The sequence below is a fragment of the Lycorma delicatula genome, chromosome 1 (genome assembly GCF_047948215.1).
Source record: "Lycorma delicatula isolate Av1 chromosome 1, ASM4794821v1, whole genome shotgun sequence".
Classification (NCBI taxonomy): Eukaryota; Metazoa; Arthropoda; class Insecta; order Hemiptera; family Fulgoridae; genus Lycorma; species Lycorma delicatula.
In genome coordinates, this window is record NC_134455.1 from 338,951,929 (window position 1) to 338,979,461 (window position 27,533).

At 32.9% G+C, this 27,533-nt stretch overlaps 1 protein-coding gene across 4 annotated transcripts in view; it reads left to right on the top strand.

Annotated features, from left to right (window-relative positions):
• Positions 1-27,533, top strand: part of Slc25A46a (Solute carrier family 25 member 46a) — a 100,689-nt gene that overhangs the window by 20,551 nt on the left and 52,605 nt on the right. For all 4 annotated transcript variants that reach the window (XM_075382276.1, XM_075382275.1, XM_075382273.1 and 1 more), the window contains exons 5-6: positions 8,341-8,486; positions 14,232-14,368. In XM_075382276.1, coding sequence (XP_075238391.1) covers positions 8,341-8,486; positions 14,232-14,368 — 283 coding nt within the window. The remainder of the gene's footprint in view (positions 1-8,340; positions 8,487-14,231; positions 14,369-27,533) is intronic.

The following is a 27,533-nucleotide window of genomic DNA, read 5'->3' on the forward strand; positions in this document are numbered from 1 at the left end:
CAACTACTTCAGCTTGTGCAAGAAAAAATCAAGGTCAGGAAGGTTAAATTGATGACTTTGACCTATATAAAAGAAATCTAAGCATGTCATCAGCTTACTGGCTGTCAGTTCTAAATGAAATTATCGCTCAAATTAGATGCATTGGACCTCCAATTTATTTCATCACCTTTAGTTGAAATAACTAGCATTGGTTGAACATGAGGCTCTGTTAAAAGCTGGTGTTTGCTTGTGTGAAGATACAAGTTCTCTAGATATTCATGCAACATAACAATTAATAGAACAGTATCCAGTAATCATGGCTAGACATTTCATGATATGGGTAAACACACTAATGATGTTCATTTGCAATAATGAAATTTTTTTTGTGGAAAAATTAAAGATTTTTGGTGGTGCATTGAGTTTCAGAATCATGGTAGCCCACACCTTCATGTGTACTATGGGTTGAGCTAATTATCTGTCGTTTGAATTACCAGAAGGATTCCAAAAAAATCAGTGAAGTTTGTACATGTGAAATGCCACTGAAAGGTCTATCTCATGAGATAGTAAAGAAACGTAAGGTAAACTGACATACTGCTGCTTGTAAGAAAAATAACACCACTACAATGTGCCGATTTAGCTTTTGTAGTCAAATGTGTGAAGAAAGTAAGATAGTCACTTATTCTTTAGATGAATTCATTTGTAATTGTGGAAGAATATGCATTTTGAAACATTGTCAGAAGGTATCTGGATTAACTATTGCAATCATACACCCCTAAAGTTGTGTTAAAGTAATATGGATATCAACCATATGGAGCAAATGAATCAGTAGCTTATTACATTGGTAAGTTTATTCAAAGGCTAAGCCTACAGAGTTGAATTCAAGCATAGCTGAAGCAATTAATCTAATACGCTGGGAAGAAAATAATATCTCACAAGCTGTTTAAAATATGCATGTGTATAATGAGTGAACGTCAGGTTTCAGCTTGTGAATGCACTTTCAGATTGTGTCATCTAAAGTTACATGAAAGCTCCAAACAATGTGTTTTCTAAATACATTCTGAGTGTTGTCTAAATACAATCTGAGCACTGATACAAATTACTGAAATTTGATGGCGCAGGCTGCGCAGCTGGATACATCTTTGTCCATTACAAGAAATGTCCACTGGATCATCCAACTTATGACATTGAAAACATGACCTTGTTGGAATTCACTATGAGAGTCCAAGCACATTTTATGAAATTGCACGGAGAAGAAAACAACAGGATGCTTACAATATGCCAATTGAAATTGAAAGTTGTAAGTCTTTAATAACTCTAATCGATAACATTAAGATTGCAGTAAGAAATTTGCCGACAGTCGTAAGAATACCATACTGTATGGCTCGACTCGTTCCTTGATGGTTGCTGAACTGGCGTTGAAAAATGAAAACCTCCAAAGGGTATAAACTAAACCCTTGATTCAGTCGTTTCTCGACTGTCGGGCAAGGTGGTGGAAGGTGTTAAGGACTTCAAACCGGAAACAGGGAGGGTCCTTGGTGAGATCCACACTGGAGGAGAAGGTAAAAACCTGTCTCCTTTGCTGTGGTAACAGCTGCGCCGGGACCTAAGTGGGTTAGTTCCCTGCTGCCAGGCCAGGCGCTGGCTATCAAAATTAAGCAGGTCACTGTCAAGGTGGGGGATGGCTGCTTTCTGCAATCATGGTCAGTTCAGTTTCGTTGGGTGTCTTCTGGATGCCCCAGTTTTCTGATGAACGGTTCATCGTTGTGCGAGTCATGAGGGGTATGCTTGAAGTTGTACTGGTGTCGGGATACTTCCAGCTTGGATGGAGTATTGATGACTTGTTGGTGAAGTCGGGGCAGATTCTGGACAGTCTACTGGGCATCAGAGTGCTGGTTACTCTGGATGCTAACGCCAAGTCTTCCACCTGGGATTCACCACTCACTGACCCCAGAGGCGCTGGTCTCATACAGTTTGTTGAAGCCAGGAACTTCTACTCGCTTAATGAGGCAGAACAACCGCCAACTTTCTCTTCTGAACTGGAGGAAGTTACATCGATGTCACCTTGGTGACAGGCGATCTGCTTAGGTGTACAAGTAGTTTGACTGTCTGGGCTGAGGCCAGTGTGAGTGATCATAGACTTATAACCTATGAGATCACTTATGATGGCGGTTCAAGAGCTCCAAATTTTAGTCGCTGTAATCTAAGGGGCCTGGATCAGCATGGGCTGCGGTGCGAGTGTGCAGCTGCCTTACAAGGGTTGGAATGGTGCATGGAGCACAGGGAGGTGGTGGAATTGATGGCAGAACAATTCGGACAGGGCCATCAAGACTGGCTGCGATAGGGTCCTACAGCAGCCTTGGCCAATGGACGAATGCTAGGGTAGTGGCCAGTTCGCTGATCGGAGAGTACCTGGAGCCCTCATGACTGCTGCTTCTGCAGATCCATCTGTTAAATGCAGGCAGAAACCTGGGAAAAAGTGGTGGTCCTCTGACATTAGCGTGCTGCATGCAAGAGCTAGGTCCGCTAGGAGAACATACCAGCATCATCCCCTAATGGGGATTATTGTTGATGTGCACGCTGAGGGTCTGCGGATCTAATGGCGTGCCTATAATGAAAACGTTCATGCCATCAAGGAAGCAAAGCTCAAGTTTTGGCAAGACTTCATTCGGGTGGTGCAGCATAATCCCTAGCAGCTCGCGAAGTCATGTTACCGGCCAAAGCCATTGCATGTACTGTCCAATGTTCGATGCGGGTTTGGTGATCGTGACCACACTTTAACATCTGTGACAACTTACTAGGTGTTCCTGGATACTCCGTTTCCAGGTGCTCCAGAGGGTGAAGCAGAAGTTGGCATTAGAGGGGATGAGAAACCAATCCCTGGCATACGGGCCGTGGAACCCATAGATATAGATGAAGTAGTTTCTGGAATGGCACTGAGAAAGGCACCAGGGATTGACCAACTTGATCTGGATATTTTCTATCATCTGCTGCCTATCATAAGAGAGCTGCTTGGCAGACTGTTCTCGTGGTGCCTAAACTGGGGTTGCTTTCCAACTTGTTGGAAGGTGGCTTTTGTGAGGGTGCTCTTAAAATCAGGGAAGGAGTGAGGTCAGCAGTTATCGACCCATCAGCCTCTTACCAGTAATCGACAAGTTGCTTGAAAGGCTGGTTGTGGAATGGCTCTGGGAAAGCACTGATATGAACTCATTTCTAATTTAAGGCCAGTGTGGTTTCATGAAAGGGTTGGCACCGAGGATTGAATCTTAAATGCTCTTGCCGAGGTGGAAGGTGTTGACTGTAAATATGTTTTGGCAATTTTTATTGACATAGAGGCAGCAGTTCTGTCCTTTATGAGTTGGAATGCCGCAATGTTCCTGTAGCCCAGCAGACTGTAGTACATGACTACCTGTCAGATCACATGGCTGTGTTTAAGGATGCGCACCAAGTTGTGGAAGAATTCATCACTAGGGGAAGCCCACAGGGCTCCGTTCTCAGTCCCTTGTCGTTGAACCTTGTATTCGATGGATTTTTGCGACTGACATACCCAGAAAGGGTCAAGGCCCAGGCTTTCACTAATGACTGTCTCCTGTTAGTCCATGGTAATTCACGACTGCTGCTAGAAGACTGAGTGCAGACAGCCTTGTCAACCATAGAGGGCTGGATGGACATTAAAAATTTAAGGATTTCTGTGCCCAAGACGAAGTTTATGCTTCTCAAGGGTGCAGACAAATTATCATACAGTTGTAACCCCCGTATTAAGTATAAAGGCTGTGTAATCAGTCGAGTTTGAGTTCATAAGTACCTAGGTGTTTTGTTTGATGAGAAGTTGCTGTTCAGCAACCACATTAGGCAAGTAGCAGTGGATGCCATCTCTGTGATGCACAAACTTAGGAGAATTGCTCGAAAGGATTACAGACTGTCAGGCTATCGTTTGTACATGGTGTACCAAGGTGCCTTCGAAAGTATGACCTCTTATGCTGCATCTGTTTGGACACTTATCGAGCACTTATTCAAAATTTAAGGAGTGCCCAGCGCAGAGCCTTAATTGTTTTAGGTTGCACTGGTGATTTTAAAACAACCTCTTATGAGGCTACCACTGTATTGGAAAAGGCTCTACCAATTGATTTAGTGATGAAAGTTCGGGCGGCCATGTGGAAATTGCAAAGAGGCAGGGAGGCCGAGGTATTTTGGATGCGGTTTTGAGCTGGACCTGTACCGTAGCAGAACGGTGATCTCAATGCACCACTTCTAAATTTCGAACAGTTGCCCATCTCCCGCCTGCGGAGGAGGCTTTACAGCCTCGTGGTGGAAGCATGGCAGCAAGAATGGCACACCATGACCAAGGGAAGGTCCTTGTGTAGATTTATACAAGATCTGGGGGTAGTATGCTTCTCCTTCATTTTTAAGGGCAACGGGTGCCCAAATGCTCTCCAACCATGAAAATTTAAGCCAATATTTGTCAGCTGATGGGCTATGCGTCTGCGGGAAGATCCAATTGAATGAACACATGATGTTTGATTGTCCAGCTCTTGGGAGGGCCAGAACTCAGGCCACCCTGGAACTTAGAGGTCAAGGGGAAAAATTGGCCACTCAAAATCGGCGAGTCAATGTGCCGAGAGCCGCATTGTGGGAGTTTCTTGATGCTGTTGCTTTGTTCAATTGACATCAGTAGTTTACCTAAGGGAAAAGACTCCTACCGCGCTGCTGTAGGAAGCTAACCGAGAGATATGGCTGGCTACCAGTCAGATTAAGGCTCCAAGCGCTTTAATGGTGGACAGCTACTTGCTGGCATTTAGCAGTCTAGGTGTGGCAGTGAATTGCTGTCTTTGACAAGATAAATTAATTATTGGTAGTCATATATGTTTTAGTAGTCGACAGGGTGCGCCTACCCATTTTACTGATATATGACAAGAGGGCGAGGTGGGACCACTCTTATTCCGACCATGCTTTTAAGTTAGTTCTAGGAGCTAGTTAGGACACTGGTCGCTAAACTTTCGTTGCTTGATAGCCGTTTATGGCACTAACATTCGTTCTTATGCTTTAGGGCGACGGAATGGGATGGTGGCGGGAGAAATACCAAGCAAACCAATAAAGTACTTTATGGCTACATCTGATCCAGAAAACATTTACTACAATTTTCTTCAATTCATGCCATATTGTTCTGAACAAGAACTGTTTGAAGGATTCAATTCTTTGAGAGAAGCATTTCAAGCTCATGAAGAAACTTTGAAATAGACTAATAGACTGAAATACCAAGCAAACCAATAAAGTACTTTATGGCTACATCTGATCCAGAAAACATTTACTACAATTTTCTTCAATTCATGCCATATTGTTCTGAACAAGAACTGTTTGAAGGATTCAATTCTTTGAGAGAAGCATTTCAAGCTCATGAAGAAACTTTGAAATAGACTAATAGACTGATGGAAACCTATCGTGAATGAGATAGACAACTTGAAATTGTATTTAACCAAGTACAAGCATGTGAGATTCTAGATGCAGAGCCAGCTGAAATTGAACAAGAAGAGGAAGAAATTATAGAATGATACTTCGTTGATGATCAGTTCTAACAAGCATGCTGAGCTATGAATTTTGGTCAGCGAGAAATATTCCACAATATCACTTGAAATATCTGTAACCAGCTAGAAGGAAGCGAACATAGGGAACGATTTTTCATAGCAGGTCTAGCTGGAACAGGAGAAACATTCCTCTTTAATCTACTACCGAACCAAGTAAGTCGTTACTATGGCAAACAAGCAGTAAAGGTTTGTGCTCTGACAGGTGTTGTAGCAATATTAGTAGCAGGGTCAGCATTGCATAGTATGCTGCTGTTGACTGGAAATCATCTAAAAGTTATGTGTCAACAATGGCAGAATATTGAATTCTTTTTCATGGATGAGATATCGATGGTACCGTACAAGATATTATGCATGATCGATTCGTGTCTTAAGAAGAAACAATTTTTTAAGGAGTTGTAAAACAATGCTGAATTATTTGGAGGCATCAATATCTGTATTTAGTGATTTATTGCAACTGCCACCAGTAAGAGGAAAAAAAGTAGTTCAACAGCCTGAAATTTTGGTACCAGCAATGCACCTTTGACAATTGTTTACATGTGTTGAGTTGGTTGACAATATGAGACAACATGGAGATACAAAATTTGTAGAAATTTTGAATGCCCTTACAGGAGAGCTCACTCCAGACCACATGGCCATTTTGATGGACAAAGTTAATGCAAGCATGGATGATGAATTTTCTTCAGATTTTCATTTGTTGCATTAGCTCTTTTTTTTAACAATTTCTGTGTTATCACTTGTACCAATATTATATGTTAATTTCTCCATGCTCTTTTTTCCTTCATAAGTACACAAACAAAATGTGTAGTTCTTTCTCACCTGTGGGACACTTTATATTGCAAGTCTTTCTCAATGAAGAGCTAATTGCTATCTCTCCTGATGTTAAGTTTTTAGGTTTATTTTTTGATAGTCATCATACATGGGTTAAGCACAACAAAAAAAAATTAAAAACAAAATGTTCCAAACTTCTAGATATTCTGCGAGTCCTTAGATGAGCCGATCGGTCATGTATCTTGTGCTTTTATTATTCTTTAGTTCGTTCCTGTTTAGATTATGGTCGCCTACTCTTCAGCGCATCATGTCAAGCTTAAGATGGTAGATCCTGTACATCATTCTTTCTTTCATCTTGCTACAGGTACTTTTAGATCAAGCCCTGTCACTAGCATGCTTGTTGATTGCCGTGAACCATCACATTGGAATAGATGAGCATCTTTGCCTATGGTGTAAGATACCATTGTTATTGTACTGCACTTGTAGGTGTTTGTACTGGACGGATACTGCACTTTCTAAATTTCGACACACCTATTTTTCCAATTTATCCCTGTTCATAATCTCTGTGGAGAATCAACCCTATAAATTTTAATTTTGACCTTACGATATACAATAAGAAATCAACTACTCTTACTGTCTTTCAACAAATGTTTTACCAGTTACTTCCAAAGACAAACCGGGATGCAGTAGTATACATGGTTGGATCGAAATAGAATGCACATTTGTAATTAATGATGGAATCTATATGTTTGGTCTACTTCGTATTACAAGTGTCTACTGCTGAACTGTACACAATCAATTAGGCTTTAAATATCATAAATCCAAAATACTGTCATATCCTTATTTGCAGCTACTCGTGTAATCCTATCCAAGCTTTAGATTTGTATTCCAAATATCCTCACCAAAATCTACAATGCAATCACTTAGTTGAACTATTGCAACACACAAGTGAGTTTCTGCTGGATCCCTAGCCACGTGGGAATTCCAGGTAATAATGTACAGATTCTGCTGCACATGTAGTCAGCTGTCTTTCACTACTCATGTGACTACATCCAACTTTATTAATTGTGTTAAACACACTCTGAGCAAAGTGACAAGGTAACTGGATTGTTACAGTTGATAACAAACTTCACCTATCAAAGATACTGTGTTGCCATGGGACTCCTCATACAGAAAAGCTTGTTGAAAGGAAGTGGTCCTCTGCCAATTACGGTTAGGACATACAAGAGCTACTCATGGGTGGATTAAAATTTATAGGGTGATGTCAGAAGAAAACACATCACTATGCTTTCGATGCGACTAATGCTTAACTGTGTGCTACATCCTAATAGATTGCATATGTTATGCAGCCTTTCGTCGTAAATTTAAATTGCTCTGAGACATTCGTTGAATCCTGAGGAATGATAAGAACATTTTAGACTGGGTGTTGTTATTTCTCTGACAGATTAGTTTATTACAGAAAACTTATTATTTTTTTTATAGTTTTTTATATTAGTTTCTTTAATGTTTCTATTATTCGAGAAGGAGCCCTTTCCACTCCTCTTGGACTTTGTTAAATCCTATTTTTGTTCAATTAAATTTTATATTTTCTTAAAAAAAGTGTGAATGATATAGTAAAAAATATATTCATCACTTATAAAGTTTTAATGAATTATAATAACCTTGCTCCTGAATGAAATAAGTAAAATTTGCATATTCTCACTTTGGCTGTAAGTTTTCTGTCATCAATATTTTTATTTGTACAAAAAAGACTAATTCAATTGGCATTTGGAATATAATACCATTTTAAAATGATAATTTCCAAAGGATTGATAATATTATTATTATTTATTTTAAACACGTTTATTTTTCTGTTATTTCTTTCTTTTTCTAATGAATTATTTCTAAGATAAGTAAGCATGTATTTGAAGGGTGTAGAGTGGCATCTGCTGCCATTACTTCTGTTCGATTTTTAGCTTTGTTGTGATTGAAATGATGAATTTATTGATTTCAATGATATTTTTTTCTATTTCAGTATTACACTTGCCATAACCACTCCATTTTATTCAGCCAGTCTTGTAGAGACTGTGCAAAGTGATATTGCTAGTGAAGAAACAGGTGTATTTGATGTCTTCCGAGAGGGAATTTGTCGACTAATCAGTTGGGGTAGCCCACAGAAAGGTAAGTTGAAATTGAGTTTAAATAATTTCCTGTTTTAATGATAAAATTATGGTATGAATGACAAGAAGTACAGGCTAATACATTCAGTGCATTAACTTGTTACATATGTTTTGGCTTATGCCATTAGATTGTTTCATTGATGTAATTTAAATTAATAACTTGAAAATTTTGTTTTGTATTGTACCATTTTGAAAAAGCCTTAAAACTCTTGCAGCTCAGCTGCTCAGCAATTAGTCTACTGATACAATTACTATCAATGTGTATAGTTAACCTATTCATTATATAGTGATGAATAACTAACTGGCTACTGAGTTTTTTCTTTACTAATAAATAAATCTTATTCTGATTGGTGCATAATAATAGTAATAATTAATTATAACATAAAAATAGAAGTAATTGTAAAGGTTCATATTAATTATTTAAAATATAAACATATGAAATAATGTAAGGTAAAATACATTAAATAAAAAAAAATATATAAAAAAATTACTAAAAAACAAAAAAGGAATTCATAATTGAGAAGGTATTATTGAAAATTATGTGAGCAGATATTTATGTATACATGTTGAAAGATGTACAAAGTAGGTTTTTAAAAACAATTTTAATTAGTATAATAATTATTATTTATGATGTAATTATTATTATTGTAAAAGAAGATTTAAAAAAATATATTTTGAATAAATTGGTAGAAAGGATTTTTTTTTAAAATGGCCCTGTAATTTATTAAAACTGGAAACTGAAACGTAACGAATCCCGTTCTTATTTACCAAAGTGTGTTGAGTAATTTAATTGTACGCTATTTTAGTGAAGGTGGCTGTTGCTTTTTTTTAAAGAATAAATGATTATTCTTTTTAGCAGAAATAGCACATTGATAAATTAACACAAGGATAAGTTAGCATATTTACTTTTCTTTAAGTGGGGTTCCTATAGATTGCTTGCATCCCACATCTTGATTTCCGTAGTTTCCTGTCCATCCATTCTAAATGTTGGTTACACAGTTATTATTGCAGGTGCCAAACAGTGAAAGATCTGTAGGCCATTTTCTGATTTTTGTATCCTGAAAACTTATTCTTAATTATGAGGGTGTCCAAAGAAATGGCATTATGTTTTAAATGGAATATATTTCACCCATGTAATTAGTAATATATTTACTGAGATGCATTATGCAGCAGTTTTATTTAGAGTTTAAGTTAGATTTTAATAATCCATTCAGTGAATAATTTTTGAAACTGCTGTTGTAGAATTTTTAAGTTCTTTTAAATAATTATCTTCAGACATAGGTACTGTTGTCATCTGGGATATTCCATTTTAATTCAACAAATTATCAGTGCATCAGTATTTTTGATTTTGATTATATTTGGTATATATGATAACTATTAACCACCTTGTAGTGACCAAAAAATATTTTTTTATATTTAAAAAAAAAAAATTTTCTTGTTATAGACTATTTTCTAACTCGACAACAGGTAAAAACAGTCATTTTCATCACTTTTTCCATGAGTTGTAGCATGCTTGCTGTAGCATTCTTATTTTACATCATACAGAGGGTCAAAAAGGACTTTTTGGAAAAGAGTAGAGATGGAACTTCATCTTAATGTACTTAAAATTCATTTTTTACATAATCAAATCTTGTAATGTTTACTGAAATTATGTTTACAAATTATTGTTTTTTTCAAATTTTGGGCCCAAAATAAATAATGGGCTTAGAGTAAGGGATTTTTTTTTACCTTTTAACTCTTAGGTTCTAGTAGTAGTTCTTAGTGTTCTTCATTAAAAAATATGGCTATCAAATCTTTTCAAGATTTTGAAAATGCCTCATTTTTGGGGCCCAAAAACCACGTATGGGACAGGTGGTAAAAATCTTGAAATGTTTACAGCAGTAAGTACAGTTTATGTTCTTTAAAAACATGTAAAATTTATTTGTTACTCAAAGGAGTTAATGAGTAAAGAAGCCAACAAAACCACTAAAAACACTGTTCTTTCTAATCTTAAACAATGTTTCCAAAAATATACTGATGTTATGTGTTTTTTTTTATGTTATAAAAATTACAATGAAACTTATTAGAATGAATAAACTGATAATTAATAAATAGTCAGTTACAAAATGATAAATAGTCAATTGCAGAATGATAAATAATAATTAGAAAATGATAAACAATTCAAATACATTAACAAATTGTTCAATCACTTTTATCTTATTTTACTCCTGTTAATGGAATTTATGAATAAATCTTGCACTTTTTGATTACGAACTTAATTAACATAACTTAGTGCTCCTGCCATTTTTTATTGAGTAGAACTAAGTCCTCATTCATCTTTCATATAATGTTGTGTCCTCTTCCAGCAGTTGATAGAAAAATCTCTGAAGGCATGAGTTTCTTTAAAGTAGTTTCCAGTTGAACCTATGTTTGATTATCCCTCAATGATTTCTTGAATGAAGTACCAGTACCCTATCGATGGAAAAACTCTATTCTTCATTTTCATGTACTTTAATCCAAACAAGAACAAACTAGCTAAAGCATAAAAATTAATGTGATACTCTTGCAGTAAAATGTCTATCCATAAACGCAAAAATAAGACAGTTAAACGCAATACCCAAAGACACATATGGAGCAGAAACACTCTTCCACCTGAATGAAGAAAGACTGACAAATTCCTAAAAATTGAAAGAACTTGAATCAACAAAAAATACCAGAAAGATAGGCAGTGGTGAATCATGCCCAACAAAGTCATGTGCAAAGAATTAGAATCCATCACTGATACTATGCATAAGAGGATGTTAGGATTCTTTAGAGACTTCATAAGGATGCAAGATTCGAGGCTTTTTGAATCTTGTTCGACCACCAAGACAGGATGCAGGTGGGTCAGAGAAATAAGGGAGGATCTGTAAGAAATTGGCTTTAAACCAGAAGACACTATAGATAAGTTAAAATGAAATTAAAACATCAAGACAAAAACACCTGTTTCACACTCGCAAGAAAGAAAATCACAAACATGAAAAAACTGAGAGATGAAAAAGTACTGGGAGGATTGCAAGGCCTAAATAGTCCCTTAAAAGAGACTTTGGTAATGGACTGACTAAAGTGATCCTATGCAGGTCATAAAAGATGACAAAAAATAAAAATTTTTTCATAAAAATTAATATTTATATTATAGGATTATTATGGGAGCAAGAAAAAGGAAAAATCAGTTTGAAATGTGTTAATGATGTAGTGTGTTAAAAGTGATCTCCCAGACATATTCCATTTGGTGTTGGTTTTGTGTATGAATATTTCTTCAGGACCGCATCAATTAAGGTTGTCAGAAATGAGAAAGAATAAATTGAGCATTCATTTTATTAATATTTTAGTTAACAGAAGAAAAGATTATTTATATATACATAAAAATATTTTAATTTTTAATTCAAAAATATAGAATTATTTCAGAAGTAACAGCACAGAACATATATTGTTTGTTAAAGAAATTAAATAATGGAGTAATGCATGTTTTTTTATATTCATGTAATTTAAAAAAATGGAATTTTTAAAACAGCAACCTGTAAAAATATAAGTATTACACTAATGACTTTACAATCATGCCTCAAAAAGAACTGTTATAGTAAAAATAAACTATTAAATTATTGTAAAATTTAAATAAATAAAAGTAAAGAAGTAAAGTAAGAATTGTGTTTTAATAATATTTAAATAATATATATTTATTTTATTAATGGTAAGAAAGTCTAAATATGAGACTTGTTTTTAAATTAGCCAGTTTTGAATTTGATGCCTACATGTGATGTAATCAGATTATGCTTGTTTAGCTCAGTTATTTAATCAATACTCAACCTTACTCAAGAGTAAAGTGCCTTTTTTATCAGATCAGTCACAATATTATCATGTTTGTCACCTGGTGTGCTTTTCCATTTAAACTTGTTATGATGGCCTTTTGTCCTTCAATCTTTGTAAGCTTCACCCATTCTGGATGTCAGCATGTGTTTTTTATCTATGTAAAGTTTGTGATTTTAAGTTATTCTATTCTGTCATGTAGTATAAAAATTAACAATAAACAATGTAAAATCAATTCTATTATTGCCAAAGTCTTAAGTTATTTACTATTTTGATGATGCCATTAGAAAATAAGATTTATCTTATGTTAATATTTTCTTGTATGATCTTTCTTAAGTTAGTTGCAACTTTATTTTTCATGCAAGCCTAGTCTTACATTAAACTTGTGTGTAAATTTTGTATTTGTCCAAATTTTTTTAACAAGTTAAAATTATTTTTTCTATAAAAATATATTTGCTTAGTTTTATTATTTTTGTAATTATTGTTATTTAATAAAATTATAACATTTTATAAATATACTGACAGTGATATTGCTACATTCATTATTTCAGATTAAAAATATTAATAAGGGAAATTTTAAGTTGCAATTCCTTATTTATCTATTGCAAACTAATTAAAAACTACCACACAATTCATGGTTGAATTGTTACTATATAAGTGAACACTTGGTATGTTGGGACAAAATTAGAGTATTGGAGTAGAAGCAGATACTGAATTCTAATTGGTATATCAGACATTTTTTTTAAAAATCTTAATACAAGAAATAATTACATTATGATCTTCAATTAAATTTACATGGCCTAAGATTTATAATGTTGAGGGCTACCTAATGCTAATGATAAGTGTGTGAGGAATTTTGGTGTTGGACTTTGTAGTAATTGCCTGATATAATTACTATAATGTTCAATTTATTTTTGTATTTGTGTTAAAAATAGTAGTGTTTAATTATGTAGAAAGAAATCAGTTTTTATACTTTCAATGTTATGTTTTGTGTGTTGGAAAAATAATGGTGCTGCTGTCCATGAAAAATTCCTTTAGATATTTTTTAATTCTTCTTTACCAACCTATCCATATTTGCATAAGCTGAACATAAAAAGAAGAATTAAAAAGTATTAAAAGTATTAAAGAAGAAGTATTTTAAAGAAGTATTACTACTTAGAAATACTGCTAGAAGAGGCTTAGAGATAAATAATTTTTACTTAGTATTCATTTGATAAATGGCACACAATAATTATCTTAAAATGATTTATATTAAAGTGCAAGGCTGTGATACAGCTTTGTTCTGAACATTCAGAATAATGATTGTTACATTATATTAAATGTTATTATTGAATAACAATTTTGTTATGATATTAATTTCTTTACTTCATCTAAATTTAAAAATAAGTAAAAGTAAATGAAATAAAGGATTTTTACCTTTTCTCCTTTTTCAGTTCAACCATTCCTGAGATGTGTGGTTAATTGAAACCCAACCACCAAAGAACACCAGTATTCATGATCTAGTATTCAAATCCATACAAAAGTAACTGCCTTTACTAGGACTTGAACACTGGAACTCTTGACTTCCAAATCAGCTGATTTGGGAAGACGTGTTCACCACTAGACAAACCCGGTGGGTTGTGCCTGGATACTGGTGTACTGTAACTCCACTTTTAACAATGGGTATTGCTCTCAGGAATCTTCAGATTTCTTTATACTTTTTTGTAGTTGCTATTTGAAAGAATTTTGGAAGTGAGTGTATTTAAAATTTTCAAGTAAGTGTATTGTGAGAAATTATATTACCTGTAATATAAAGACATTGTTAATTATTGTGAAAATAAAGTAAACTGTAACTAATGAATAGTTATAAAACAGTAGTAGAACTATTCAGTAAAATGAACTATTAAGTGTGCTGTATTTCACATCTGGTGAAATGTTTTAGGTCGCATGTTACCTGTGTGGAATCTAGTAGTACCTAGTGTGGTGTTTGGTATCCTTAAGTACCTGATTGGAATAGTGATAAAGAATGCCACTAGCAGAATGTTGCAATTATCATATGAAATAGACCAAAAGAAGAAGGTTAGTATAAACTATTTATTTGTATTTGAATATATTTTTTTACCATAAACTTTCTATTAAAATCAGTCTGATTAAAGGAGATAGTTGGTAATAACTGAATTTTTTATTCCTGATTAAACTGAAGTCTCTCTAGAATGTACTGGAAAATGATTACTGAAAATTACATTTCTAAAGAATTTTGTCATCTGGGACAAATTCCTAGGTATAAAAATAGTTCAGTTTTTCTGTAAAAGTTTTTTTTGAAAAAGAACCATTTTTTCAATTTTATTTTCTTATTTATGGTTTCCTTTTTTCTTGTGAGGTGGGTTTATTTTCATGGATGTATAGGCGTAGGCGAATTGAAAAAATCAGGCTTATTGTCGAGAGCCTATGACATTTTGCAGTGTGCCTGGCAAATTAGAAAATTTTCTAGCAATTCTAATCAGCCTGATATTTTTCAGGCTTATTTGTAATGAGCCCATACAACTTTAGACTAATTAGAATATTTGCAATTGTTAGCACATTTTTTTCCACATCAGTGGGTATTTTGAGGTATTTTCTGAGAATTATAAATAAAATCTAAGCAAACATAACCTAGGCTTGCTAGTTATGGTTAGCAAGTGAAGTGAGTGTAGGTTAAGTTTGGTTATATTATATTTATAATTATGAACAAAAAATTGCACATTTTCAAATTAGCCTAAAGCTATTTATGGTCTTATTATAATAAGCTTGAAAAATATCAGAATGATTAGAAATGGCTAAATAATTTTCCAATTTGCCAGGTACATTGCAAAATGACAGTGCTCCTTACAATAAGCCTGATTTTTCAATTCGCCTATGATATATATATATATATGAAATATAAACCACAAAAACATAGTAATTAGATAAGTTAAACTGACCATATTAATTTCTAATAATAGATTTTCGTAGGATCCTGCATCTTCATTGGGATTGAATTTTATAACTACATAAAATGTATTCATTTTATAACTTGTTAAAATTGTTGTCTGTTTTAAAAATGTTGAAATTTATTAAGAATGTATATAAATTCTACTGTCCAGTACTAGAGACTAATATGATTGCTCTCTAAATGATAGCGAATAGAATTTGATGGTTCATCATTTTATATTTTTGTTTATATTTATAAATGTAATATTTCTCAAGTATATTAATTTTGTTATCATTATTACAAACTTCCTAAATCTTTAAATTATTTTTATTATTGGTAATATTATGTTTGCATTCTAACAAATGGTCAGCTACATTAGATACACCTCTTTGTTTTTGTATGCTGCAAATCTTCTGTAATGGTCTGTAAATCTTTTTTTAAATGGTTTATTAGTTTTACCAGTATAAATATTATTACATTTGTTGCATTAATTTTGTATGTTCCTCTTAATTCCTACATTATTTTTATTATTGTTATTTTTTAAATATCTGTTAATGTGATTATTTTGTTTATATGCTTTCTTTTATATATATATATTTTTTTTTTTTTCTATTAATAATTTTAATAACTTAATGTTGATAACATTTTCTATTATTTTATTTCTGTAGTTGTATTTTAGGAATAAATTATAACTTTTGTAATATTTCTGCTGTTGTATTTTAGTATAATGTTTATTCTGTTTATAGATTTTTTCTATAATTTCATCATCAAAACCAATAAATATTGCTATTTGTTTTATTTCATCTATTTCTTTTTTGAGTTTTTTTTTGTGGCCGTGGTGGTTAGAATTTAAATATATTGTAATATTATTTGTTGTGGGCATTCTATAAACTGATGTTTCTATTACAGTGTTTATGTTTATCTCGATTTCGGTATTTAAAAAATGTATTTTTCTGTTATTTTCTATTTTTTTGTAAATTTTAAATTCTTGTTGTAATTGTTAAGTTTATTTAAAACAATTAAGTATTTGTTTTGTACATATATACAGACAAGGTCATTCAATAATTAAAGATACAAATTGCTCTGAAGCTAAAATAATTAAATTGAATTAATGTGACTTTTTTCACTTTTCAGCACAATCTTGAACAACATTCATATTTGCCTCCTGATGAAAAGAAATCAAGACAAGTCTTTGTCTTAATGTTAGCCAGAAAGCAGATTTTCTTTGACATCATCATTGCCATTAAACTTCTTAATATGTAGTGCCTCTTTGAGTGTATTGAACAAGTGAAAATCAGAGGGGCTAAATCAGGACTGTTTGGGAATGAAGTAGTATTGCAATTTTTTGATGGTTTCTCAAGTTACCTGAGTCATGTGAGGCTGGACATGTATCATTAAATAGAATGTTGCCTTTTCAGTGAAATCCAGGGGATTTTTCAACATTGCTGACTTCACTTTGTTGCTAAGCATGTCATTGTTTGTGTTTATTGTTGGCTGATCTAGAAAGTTGACGAAAACTGAACTTTTGCATCGCAAATAATTGTCATGATTTTTCTTGCTGATAGTTGGATTCAGATTTTTTCTTGAGGTGAACTCATAGCTTCCATTCCATGCTCTGTTTTTTAATTCCACTTCATAATTCTAAATCCATTTCTCATTACGGGTTGAATTACTGTGAAAAAGCATCACCTTTCCAGCTGATACCATTGTTTCAGCTCTGTGCACTTGTGAATTCTTGTCTCATTATAGTGATCTATCAACTCTACTGAAACCCATTTTTTGCTTATTTTATGATACCTAAGCTTGCAGGTGATAAGGATATGACTGAACCAATACTTGTAATTTTTCAGCTATATTCTCAATTATAACACTGATAGCAAAAAAAAAAATTTTAATGTTTCTTGAAGTGTGATACCATTTCTTGAATTTCTTTTTTGTATACATTACAGATCTGTAAATACAATTTTTCTATCACCCTTAGTTTTAAATAAATTACGCTTAAAAAAAAATTAAGAGAAAATATAGTTAAAATCTGTAAAATTTATAATTTTGCATGGGCATACCTGTGTTAGAATAATCTTGCTGATGCTTTTCTTTTATAAATATCCTCAAGCGCATCCCAAAATGTCGAACAGTAATCAGGTAGCATTTTAGTATTCCATTTCCCTTTATAGTGGCTTTCCATCATTGAAATGTCTTGGTGGAAACATTCACAATGTTTTTCATTTACGTCTCTTAGGTTGTCCGGGAAAAAATCCAGATGTGAGTGGAGGAAATGTATTTTCAAAGACATATTACATCCTATAGCTTTGTATGAAGTAAGAAGTTCATTAACGATACCGTGGTAATCGTCAAATTTTTGTTTGTTGATAAAACGTTTCCAAACATCTTTAAATGAAGCCCAAGCTGCACTTTCTACATTATTTAACATTGAGTTAAATACATCATCTTCAACCAACTCTCTTATTTGAGGACCGACAAATATTCCTTCTTTAATTATGACTTCACTTATATTCGGAAATTTCTGTCTGATGTACAAATATCCAGGACTAGCCTTCATTGCTTTTACAAAATTTCTTATTAGTCCTAGTTTGATATGGTGAGGGGGTAAAAATACTTTTTTGGTCTTCCACTGTTTGGTAACATAATGTTTATTCCTAGCTCGGCTGTCCCATTTGCAAAGAAATCACATGTTAGTGTAGCCTAACTGCATGCCTAACAAAATAGCAATAACTTTTCAAATCACTACATATGTTCCAGCAATGTTTTTTGTAATTTATTTTTTCAAGAACATCTCTCATCACATCATATGTCTCTTTCAAAAATTTAAACTGTACTTGGATGAATCTATGAAAAGGCGCCAGTTCTCAGGTTTATGAACTTGTCTTTAGTACAACATGAGCTTATCATCAACATTTGTTCAATAAACCAAATTATTTTTATCAATAAAGTACTTTTAATAAAAGTACTTTATCAATAAAGTTATTTTTGTCTGCTTCAAAAGCCCAAAATTTTTATATTTTTTTGAAGTAAATTCCAACCTTACAGTCTTGATCCTAACAGTTTAGCTATATTTTTTGATAAATTTTAAACCCCAATTAAGTCATTTAATTCACCTCGTGATGCAAGATGTGGCTTATTGGAGGATAATTCAAAATCAAAATCATTGTTTTCTTCAGTACTGCCTGATTCTCCACAACTGCCTTCAAAACATACATTCACAGGTGGCTTAGGAACTGGAATAATTTCACTGTGAGGTATTGGCCCGATTGCAGATTGCAATAAAGGATATTTTACAGTTTGTTTGGATTTTTTAGTAATTCCAGACACGCTTATTTAACAAAAGTAACAATCGGTTACATGATCCTTTGGTTCACGCCAAACCATAGGTACACCAATTGGCAAAGCCTTCCATTTACCTTTCAGCCATCCTCTTAAATATACAGAACAATTAGTGCATACTATATGAGGAGCTCACGTCTTATCATATAACAAAAATTTAGTAAATTTTTGTTATATGGTTAATATTTCGTTTACACCCTTTGTGGTTTATTATTTTGAAGTGATTTTACCCTTTTAATAATAACTACCGGGCGATGATAACGCCCAGGTGTTTTTCGCCCACGAACAACAAAAATAAAAAAGTCTTATCCTGATCATCAATTTTGCACTGAAAGTACAAACTACATACTTTTTTAATGAAAGGTGTAATGTTTTTTCTATTTGATTTTATGGTAAATTCACCACATACATAACAAAAGGCATCCACATCATCTACACAATTTTGAAACATTATGACACTCACTGTTAACAGATTTAAGACAGCAATAAGACTGAACAAAACTAATTCATCCTAAATCCAGTGCTTAATACAAACAACACAGCTGTGTTTTTTGAACATGTTTTTTTTGTGTTTTTCAGCTACATGTTTTGACCTGCACAGACATGATTAATCTTGTCCATGAAGGCTCACCCTTAAATATAAGATATTTTGTCATAATATTTGACTATGATATGATTTAATTCTTTGTCTAGTATTGTTTATTTATAGCTTTCAGATTATGTTAACAAAATTAAACAGTAAAAAATGAGCTAACAAAGTACAATATAGCAGCTTAAAATGCCAACTATACGTTGAAAAATGAGAAAAATCCTTTAATTAAAATTTAAACATTTTTCAAAAATGGTGGATGTTAGAAAGATTCTGAGTTGATATTTGTTTTCAGCATCAAAAAACAGAATAAAATCATGTATTGTATGTTAGGAAACAAAAAATATGTTTTCAGTGTAATCATTCTTTCTTCTTAGATAAGAGAGTCTATGCAAGTTTCAAGAGCTGAAGTTCAAACTTCAATTGGACGTCCAGAATGGTTGTCTCAGTCATTTAAGTTTGACTTTCTTTAAACTTTTCTACCCACTTGTAAATATTTCTGCAGTTGTATAAGTTTGTTCATGTTGTTGGTCATACGAGAGTAAATGTTAACCAGTTTTTCACCTTTGGAAAGTAAAAAACAGATCATTGCATGCTGTTCAACTAATTTGCAAACTTCAAGAGGAGACTGATCATTGTGAAATGAGAATTTGTGGCTATAAAAAATATTAAAGGTTATCACAGGGTTACCAATTTACTTTTCTGAAAGTATCATAATCCTCTTTACCAATTGTTTTGCCTCCACAGCTGTTTGTGTCTTTGATTATGAATGAGCCTCATATTTAGGAAAAAATATCAGTTTTCTTCTTTGGAGGATTCCCAGTAGTGGTCAAGAGGTACAATCTTATTTTGTTATCACTATGTTTTTATTCATTGTATTAACCTGACATGTAATTAATTCAATGATCTTTAATCTTGAGATCTGGGGTTCTTGCAAGACCAGTTCATGAGACACTTAAACGGCAGCAACAGCCTTTAATTGGGAGCACCTTTTTTCTTTTTGCTGTTTAGCCTCTGGTAATTACTGTTCAGATAATACTTCAGAGAATGAATGAGTGTAAATGAAGAGTAGTCTTGTACAGTCTCAGTTCGACCATTCCTGAGATGTGTGGTTTATTGAAACCCAACTACCAAAGAACATCGGTATCCACGATCTAGTTGGGAGTACCTCTTCTTCTTTTTCCTGTTTAGCCTCTGGTAACTACTGTTTAGATAATACTTCAGAGGATGAATGAGGATGATATGTATGAGTGTAAATGAAGTGTAGTCTTGTACATTTTCAGTTCGACCATTCCTAAGATGTGTGGTTAATTGAAACCCAACCACCAAAGAACACCGGTATCCACGATCTAGTATTCAAATCCGTGTAAAAATAACTGGCTTTACGAGGACTTGAACGCTGTAACTCTCGACTTCCAAATCGCGTTAACCACTAGACCAACCCGGTGGGTGTAGTTGGGAGTACCTGTCTGAATAGTATTTCATTCATGTAACATGGAATTCAATCATTTTATGAACAAAAATAATGTTATATATAGCATATACATGATAAGTTCTTGTGAATTATATAATTGACTTAATAACAATTTATTATGCCTTCATATATTCTTGTATTTTTGTATCCATCTTTTGAGGTTTGTGCGAAAAGTCAGAATGAATTTTTATGGTGTAAAAATGGATGTCAGATCATCTAGTGCCTGTAACTATAAATCATGTAGATTTATATTTTGAAAATTAAATAACTATTTCAAGATGATAATCCAAATTAAAAAGTTTATATAATACCATATTTAGAACAGAGTCCATGTATAATTGGATTGTAAATAAAACGTTTTTCTGAACCAGTCTCATTACTTTATTTACAGACCTCGTACATAAATAGGTATTCAAATAGTTTTCAGTAGTGGGTTCTAAACTATAAATTATTTTATCTTTTATATTGAATTTATTTACATTAAAATTATTTCAAATTTTTGTATAAACTTTAATCATATCTATTTTGTTTTTATATTTATTATTTTTCTTATGTTTACATGAACTTCTTATATCTATATGAACATGGTGTTTGATGTAAATATAAGAAAAATTATATATATATATATATATATATATATATATATATATATATATTATTTAGTTTTTTACTCCGATCAAAATAAAGATTTATTTATTTATTTGTAAGAGAAATGAAAATAAATTTTATTATCTGCTAAAAAATAAATTATATGTTACATTGGTTTACATGATACTACAATAAATGTAAAATATTAGATGTGGGCATTTTATTTTGTGTATTCTGTCATTTTGAAAATTGGGAAAGTATAAAATTAGATTTTCTTTTTTAATAAAACTGTAAAACACCTAATTATTGCATTTCACCCTAATGGCACCATTTTCCTGTTAATAATGTTGATTTTGTTCATCTCCATGGAAAAAGTCCTAACAGAAATTTATATTATTTAATGTATATTTGAAATATTCAAACAGCAGAATCTACTGCTCATATATTTGATTTTATAAATTACCTGACCTGCTGTAGATTGTAGATTATATTAACAAATCCTCTTGCTCATGAAGCTTTGTTTTGGTTAATAATCTGATGCTTATAAGCATAGGATAAATATTAAATTACTAAACAAGTAATAGTCATACTTAGTGTTTAAATCATTTTAAGTTGGTTTTAATCAATACCTTTATATGTAATACTCTCACAATTTGTGTGGCTTCAGCTCAGATGCAGACTTTATCTATCCTACCTAACCTACTTTTTGCAAAGTCTGATTTATTTAGTATTTTATGAGTACTTGTGTTTTATTGCTTGTATAAAAAAAACGGATCATATTAAATTTTGTCTTAACACTTTTAATCTTGGTATATGTGGGCTAATATTAGAATATAAACTATTTCTGTGTAATGATGTATAGTACAAAAGTACATCACTTTGTGAATTAACAGGGTGAATAGTTCCCTGAATACTTTTAACATCTTAAGAGTTGAAAAACAATATAAGTTTTCGATGTGGTAATCTGATTCTCTTTCTTAACAAAAATCAGCTGAGGAATTGAAAATGTTTTGATGTAGTCAGATTATTTATTTTATTTTATTTTTTTTTTTAAAGTGAAATGTAAAATCAGATGATCTTAAACACTAGTTCACATGCTTATTATACTTCTATATTAAACCTTTATGATATTTTTGTTAATTCTCTTAGCAGGGCCTATCGATAAAAATGGTTACTAATTACTTTTTAGATTTGTTTACAACACTGCATGTATCTCTGTATATACTAAACTATAAAAATATATCGGTATTCAATACTCAGTATCAGTATAACAATATATAGTTCATACTGAGAATTCAGTTCATCTCAAGCTTCATGCTAAATATAAAAGAATGATTATTTCAAGGATGAGATAAGTATGTAGGACATACAATAATCATTATGTTTTTTGAAAAGATTAGTTATAGTTAAGTAACCGAAAGACTTAATCTCTAAAATCAATTGTTTCATGACAAACATCTTATTATGCTACTAGAAACACATTCTTAAATTTAGTAGTCTATTATTACATTTTGAACTGCAATCTAAATCTTAAAACATATTTGAATTTTCTGCGTATAGTCGACAAAAGGCTACAAGAGCACTTGGTATCTTAGAACATTATAGTAGCACTGAAAAGAGCTATTTGAGGTTTATGAGGTGGTGACCCTGAAAAGGACCAGTTATGTCTTTTGCAAGGTAGCCCTGAGAAAGGCTCTTGGGTCCAGAAGCTGGTCTCCAGTAATGTCAGCTCGGCAGTAGTTGGGTGAGGGGGTTGTGGCTTGTGTGTTGGAATTGGACTGTTTCCACTCAGTGGCAGTTGGGTCCCCACTACAGTTTGGCAGTGATGGCTTCCAGAGCCCTGTGTGTTGGGTCAGTGTCAGTCGTCTTCTGCTAGCACAGCCAACGGTTCTCTTTGGGTGTTTCCACTTTGATCCAGCTCCTGCTAGATGGCCTGTTTATTAGCTTGCCGACCAGGAGACTACAAGCCTGGCAAGCTGGGGTGGGAAGGTAGCATCTGTGTTCAGTGGCTTAGTTGGTGGATCGGCCAGGCCGCTGCTTTGGCAGGGATGTTGGCATCTGGCAAGAGGTCCCATGTTTGGCTGGCCAGGAACTTTTTCCTTATTCGATCTTCTTCTTCTGCTCCTGCTCCTAGAATAGCTCTTGCAGATCTGGTACTGCTCTTTTATATGCACCTGTGAGTGGTAGCGCCACAGTGCTGCTGTGGTGGGAGTTTTGCTCAGTCAGCTGGCATGGTGGGGAATGGTTCTTGGGCAGGCGGTAGGTATACTGTATTTCCACTGAAATCTGAATGGCTATAGTTGCCCTCACTGATTTCAACCCAATAACCCTTGATTTCTGACCTTGACTCAGTTTCCCTTCCCCCGGAATTAATTTCCAAGTCATCTTCACTACCTGATGTTTCATCATTGTACATCCCTATATTTGTAATTATGCTTTCAATGGCATCTTCCAGTAACGCATCTATTTTGTAGTAAGGATTCATTACCTCTTGAACTTTTGAATATTTTTCAGTCTTCTACAGTAATTGACAAAGTTGCATCTAATTTAACGGTTCTCAGTTCTTTTAACAACATTTGGGCCATATTGCAGTCTCAAATTTTTTTTAATTAGATTCCGAACAAATTCAGTTGGTTAAAATCAGGGTGGTAAGGAAGCAGTTTAAACACTGTAATTCCTTTGTTAGTATTTTGTCTAATTCATATTGTTTGTTCTGGGCGATGTAGTTTGAAAATTTTTTAAATTCTTTTTTTGTTAGTTCTGGGTCATGATTAATTTAATTTTTAAAATTCCTTTTTTGTTAGTTCTGGGTCATGCTTGAGTATCATTTTTCATTGAATTGGACAGTGGAGGTTTATTTTTTGTTTATTATGTAAGGTGCATTATCTATGTCGAAAATACTATTTATTGGTACTCCTGGGATAACTTGCTTTTCAATATATTTCAAAAAATGTTCACTATTCATCTCTTTATGAAAACCGACTGTTTTACTCTTGGAATCGTACATTAAAAAAGCACCATCTATTAATCCCATACCATGTCCCCACCCACATGAGCCACAATTAAATGATCATTGGCACTACTATTAACAAAAACACCTGGTACTTCATCACTTTGCTAGCACTTTTTTACCGTATTATGTATGTGTACCCAAGTTTCATCTGAGTATATGACAAAGTCTCTTTTGCTCAGAAGTTCGATTTTTTCTCAGATACCTAAGAAAAAATCCACATATCATGAAGTACATCATCTTGTTCATAGAAAATCAGTATATTGTTTTTACACTTCTTGAATTGAAAACCCATATTTATAATTTTTCTTAGTGTTTCCTTACCGACGGTAAAATTCAGTTCCGTGTAAAAAATTCTCTGAAATTCAGCAGTAAAAATTGTATAATAGTTGTATAGTGGGTATTCCTTAAAGAATTAGAAATATTTAAGAAATTCTTTTCTTAACACACCTGTTTAAATAATCTATTTCATATTTATTAGGATTACATTTCTTTTTTTCTTTGGTTTTGAATTTGAGAACCACTAGCCTCTGCTTTATATCTGATTTTGCAGAAATCATGTGATGTCAGTTACTGTATACCAGCTTAAGTTTAGCATTCTAGAAGCATGTTCCATCGCTTTCACAAGAGGCACCAATAATTCATCTTTGTCTGTGAACTTAATAATGTTAAATGCGAGATGATGTGCCGACTGAGAAGAGGTTTTCCACGTTCACTTGACATCTTAACATGACTACTTTTAAATAATTACTATTGCAATTTTCAATTCAAACAAAAGAGAATATTTGTTTTTGTTAGTAGTAGTAACTTGTATACAAATTACATAATGCTTATAACTACACGCCTATTTTAAACTTTTAACCCATAATTCTGTGACTGATGTGTTGCTGTTCGTCATAATATCATTAGTTAAACCAAAATAATTGATGTAAGAAATTTATTACTTGTATATTTACAAGAAAATATATTTAAATATATTTAAAATATATTTTCATCATGCTTGTGTTACGTACATTGACTAAGAAAACAGTTGCTCTTATTACAAAATAACAGGGCAAAAGATAAAATTCATTATTTATACAAAAATAACTGTAATTAAACTGAAGACAAACTGATGTTTTATTATTAAATATTAAAATTGAAATGACATCAATTAATTCCTTAATATGAAATAAATGTAAATAAAGCCTAAAAAATAATATAATGTTATGTGACACTATCATGATATTTGTCTGTGTCCATACACAGATAGTAATGTTTGGAACAGCAATCTAATCTCATAGTAGAAGTCACAATTACTTACTAGTACCATGGGAACATGACTGTACACAGCAGTAGTTCGTAAACTCTCTGAATATGCAACTAGCCTTGTCAACTAGTAGTTTGTTTTTATTTTACAGTGGTAATAGCAGTGTCATTTTGGGTGTCTTTCACTCCTTATTAATTTTTAATAATTTTGTTTATTATTCTTTTTTTGATGGTTTGCGATTTGACAATGTTAAATGTTATTTTTATTTACTTTTTCAAAATGTTTAATATTAAATGGAAAATCTTGTGTTTTAAGAAGAAAAAAAAATGTATTACAAAAGCTTGTTGATTCTTATAATAATTGGAACCTGTTAATATAATATTTCTATTATATTTCTTTTAATATAATAATACTTCTTTTATTCTGTTCATTATTGGGAAATTCTCTTTTATTCTGTTTCTTTATGGGAAAACTCATTGTATTGTATTAGTTTTTATCCATTAGTGTAAAAGGCACTAGGAAAGATTTTTTGCAATAAGATGGAATGGATCATTACAGGCGGTTACAAGTTAGCTATGTTGAGACAGGTTCCAACCTGCAGTGTGGCCACTATAGTAATGATCTCAGTGTGATTTTGTTTTTAGATTTGTTGGTAGAAAGAGGAAGTCATGTTGTGGTGTTTAAAAACTGTTTACCAATCAGTTTTGTGCTACAATTTTGTACATAGGTTAAGTATTGATCAGTATTTAGAGGAAATGATTCTTGTGCTTGGAGAAGATTGTCCTCATACAACAAGGTGGTACCGAGAATTTGAAAGAGGAGATTTTGGCCTCTAGAATGCTCAAGTTATAAAGCGCAAGTGGTTGCATCTTGGCCTTTCATCTGGAGGTCCTGGGTCCGAATTTAAAGCATAGCATTTTCACATGTTAACAAAAATTGTCATTCATCTCATCCTCTAAAGTAATATGTAATGGTGGTTCTGGAGGTTATAAAGGTTTGTACTCTTTGGGTGCCGCATAACTTGACTGACAATCAGATGACACATTTCATGGTGCTGTAAAAATGCTGAAAAGGTTTGAAATTGGGAAATCTCCCTTTGTGAACAGTATTGTGACAGGTGATAAAACAGAACAAAGTGTGGATGTTAAAGATGAGGAGAACTCCCATGGCTGTTTGAAAACCCAGATCTTTATAAAACAACTTGTGTAGAAGCTGCATCTGAATTCAAGGATAAACTCATGGTTTCTTCATCATGATAATGCAGCACATAGCCGCAGCACATTGTTCTAAAGTATGCTCCCAGTATTTGGTCAGCAGTGGAATAAAACTGTTAGAGTACCCTCCTTACAGTCCTGACCTCGCTCCACATGACTGCACTGTTCCCCAGGTGAAGAACAGACTGAAAAGGAAGCATTTTTTCCTAAGAATTTGGAGTGATGAGTGTGCTCAGATCTTTGACAAAAAATGACAGGGTTTCTTTGAAGACTGGTTTTGAAGGATGGAGAATGTATGAGGTCTGTTCAGAAAATAACCGAACTTTATTTTTTTAATCTTTATTATTAATTTTACAGGTTATTGGTTTTTGTCCCCCTTCAAAATACTTCCCTTTCTTATTCACATACTTTTCCCAGTGGTGTTTCCACTTTGTGAAGCAGTTCTGGATAGCTTCATTTGAAATTGTCTTTAAGGTCCATGATGAATTTGCTTTAATGTCATCGATAGTCTCAGATCAATATCCATTCATTACTGTTTTTAATTTCAGAAATACAAAAAAATTACAAGGAGCCAGGTCTTCGAGTAGGGAGGCTAATGGAGGACATCTGATTTTTGGCACAAAACTGATGAATTGACAAAACTGAGTACACGGGTTTGATTTTGTAACATCTAATTGATATATGATATAATGCTCATCTATATAAAACCTCACTTTCATAAAGGCTGAGCATTGTCATGGTGCAGGAACCATGAATTGTCTTGCCACAACTCTGGTCTCTTTTTCTGTGGATTTTTTCACATAACTGTGAAAAAAAATTCTATTTCAT